Source organism: Atta colombica, unplaced genomic scaffold (genome assembly GCF_001594045.1).
Source record: "Atta colombica isolate Treedump-2 unplaced genomic scaffold, Acol1.0 scaffold1, whole genome shotgun sequence".
NCBI lineage: Eukaryota > Metazoa > Arthropoda > Insecta > Hymenoptera > Formicidae > Atta > Atta colombica.
Genome location: NW_017259183.1, coordinates 998,743 through 1,001,775, shown reverse-complemented (window position 1 = coordinate 1,001,775; position 3,033 = coordinate 998,743). Strand labels below are relative to the sequence as shown.

General features: G+C 30.4%; 1 protein-coding gene across 1 annotated transcript in view; it reads right to left on the bottom strand.

The window, feature by feature from the left end:
• The window catches only part of LOC108685721 (sorting nexin-29), a 15,396-nt gene extending 12,610 nt beyond the window's left edge, over positions 1 to 2,786 (bottom strand). The window contains exon 1 of the mRNA XM_018190709.1: positions 2,622 to 2,786. Coding sequence (XP_018046198.1) covers positions 2,622 to 2,786 — 165 coding nt within the window. The remainder of the gene's footprint in view (positions 1 to 2,621) is intronic.
• Between the last annotated feature and the right edge of the window lie 247 nt (positions 2,787 to 3,033).

Sequence of the window (3,033 nt, the reverse complement as noted above, 5' to 3'; positions counted from 1 at the left end):
TATAGATATAAATATAAATATAAATATATATAAATATAGATATAAATATATTTATATATATTAATATTCAATATATAAATTTAACATAAAAATTAAGAACTAAAATCATTTTTTCATTCCAATTTATATTTACTACAGTCAATACGAGTTCTCAGATAGTAATTATAACGTGTGTTTATCTTGTTACTGGCATATTGTTTGTTGAGTATGTATTGCTAACAACAAAAAGTTCAAAATTGAGACATAAGAATACATAAGAAAAACTTTTATTTTATAAAAATAAAGTTTTATAAAAATAAGTTAAATTGAGATATAAAACATCTTTTTAAAAAATGTCTTTGAGACGTTTTATGTCTCATTTTTGGACATGCGTACGTGTTGCTATATTGTTATAATTAGAATTGCAGCAACCGAGAGTCCGTATTTGTTACTAGCTTTATGCCTTCATGGTATGACAACTTTAGGTAGCAACTTGCAAGCAATTTGTCGACAATTTTAAAATCGTTATCATCAAAATTCGTCATATTATCGTCATATTATTGTTATAATAATATGCAGAATAATAAATAATGCTATTATATTGCCGATACTAATATTGATGCAATTGTTTTGCTATTAAACTGCTGGCAATATATATATGTTATTATGGCTAACGTATTGCTATAATGTCGGTATATTTAAAATCGTTCAAAACAAATCTACAGCAAGTTGCCAGTATCATAAAGGTAATGGCTCGGCATGGCTGATCGTAGTCCCTCTTGACTCGCCTAGGCTCGTCAGTCTCGTCACAGGATCAGTCTCGAAATTGATATAAAAAGATTAAAATCGCGGTTACATAGAGGCTTTAATTCCAAGCTATAATGACCTACACCGAGCTATGCTGAGCCATGTGAGCCATAGGATCACAGATTTGTCCGATTGTGTTGAGACACGCTTTGCTATCTGGCCTTAGTTATCATTAGAAAATACTTTTAAACAAAAAAAAACTGAATGACATAACTCAGATAACAAAGCGTGTCTCAGCAAAAATCGCACTAATCTATGATTGCTTATGATGCTGTCAATTTGTCATAGATTTGTCTTCACGATTTCGAATATATCGATATTGTAGCAACATGTAAGCAACAATATATATATGTATTGTCAGCAGTTCAACAGCAAGATAACTGCAGCAATATTATCTTGTGTCATCGGCAATATGACAGCATTGTATAATGCTGCATATTATTATGGCAACATGATGGCAGAAATATGAATTTTGATGATGACGATTTTAAAGTTATTGGCAAACTGCTGACAATTGTTGGTACTCAAAATGTGTCTTCCAATAAGCAGTTCGACACATTGATCATATCATTTTATTTAACAATGGCAAATAACAAGAATGTAATGATTGTGTCACATAGTGTCACTTGTATCGTTTGTTGAAAGGCATACAAGTTATTATATCGTGAATCGTTGGCTCGCCACTCAGTGCGATCGACTCGTGATTTGTGAATTCGGGTCCGATTCTACTTGCGCCTCGTATATGCGATTTTTCGCATTCGCCGTTCGGATTCGGCGTTAAACTATAAGTCCCCTTAGAGTATGAGTTGACAAACTCTAAGAAGTAAGAATGCAAACTCCTACCAAATGCAAAAACATAAGCGAGTCTCAGCTCTCCGAAGAGGCTAAAAAGAGCTAAACAAATTCTGGGGCACTATTTTTGAGCACATATAAATAATTTTCGCATACGAAACATGACAGTTTCTCGATTGTGATTGGTGATCGATTGTATACGAATTTTCGTATACGATATTTGTTCAAGAATAAGATTCTTAGTAGCAACATGTTGCTATCTGATAATATACACTCGTTGAAGAGTCTTTAATCATTTTATGGCACATACCATAATATATTTGTGGCACATTTTTCACATATCCACATGGTAAAAAAGCTATTTCTATTAAACAGGTTTTTATTAAACAAATTTTGCATAAAATAGCTTTTTTATGTTATCGTAACATATTATGTTATCGTAAATGTATGGTTTTTTTAGAATTGCAGGCTGCGCTTTGAAAGCTTTTGCTGGCAATCTTTTCGTTCTCATGCATTATTTTCTCAAACTCTTTTCGTTCAGATCATTCAATAGCCTTACATGAGGTGATATGTTTTTTTTTAAATCAAACAATTTGATATTGATATTATAAATACGTTTAAACTACAACAATTATTTCATAATTTTTCAATTGATTTATTATGAATTTTTTAGATTCAAAAATATTTAACATATTAAAAATATTTAACAAATAACATATAAATTGTATAATTTTAATAAAAATAAATATATTTTATTTATTAATTTAATGTATTAAATGCTTATTTTAACATTTCTTAAAAAATTCAGCTCTTTAATTAATACACAAAATACTCTTCGAACTATAATATTTGGCATGGTTTATCCAAGGACATTATCATCTGGCTGCAATCTTTTACTTCTTCACCGCACTGTACATGATGGTAACATATGTTTCACTGCCTTTTCTCGTGTAAAAAAACCAGCAATTGCCATTTCTTCTTTAGTTTGTAACACTGTCCGAGGCCATTCGGCAAACGATATTAATCTAACAGCATAAACTGACATATTCTGGATGCTTCGCTGTTGATGCAATCTGTTTTGCTTTGTCATCAATTTCTTGAATTTTATGGTCCGCGGAAGAAGACTTGCTTATAAATCCATACAGCACAAGAAAGATTGCAGAAACATTGCAATATTGCATGGTGGTTGTGAAACGTTGCTGAATCATTGCTGCAAGATTCCAATAATATTAAGATGTCCGCTTTTTGTTATATTGCAATAAAACGTTCCAGAGTACATTGCAATGTAATGCATTTGGATAAATTTTTTACGAAGACTTTAAAATGAAAACTATTTTCTGTACATATATCTCACTAACTTTAATTTTTCTACAAATCGCATTTCTAGTGATATATGCTTTCCAAAAGCAATTTTTTATGATAAAATCAGAAAATATTCCAATAAATATATTATTA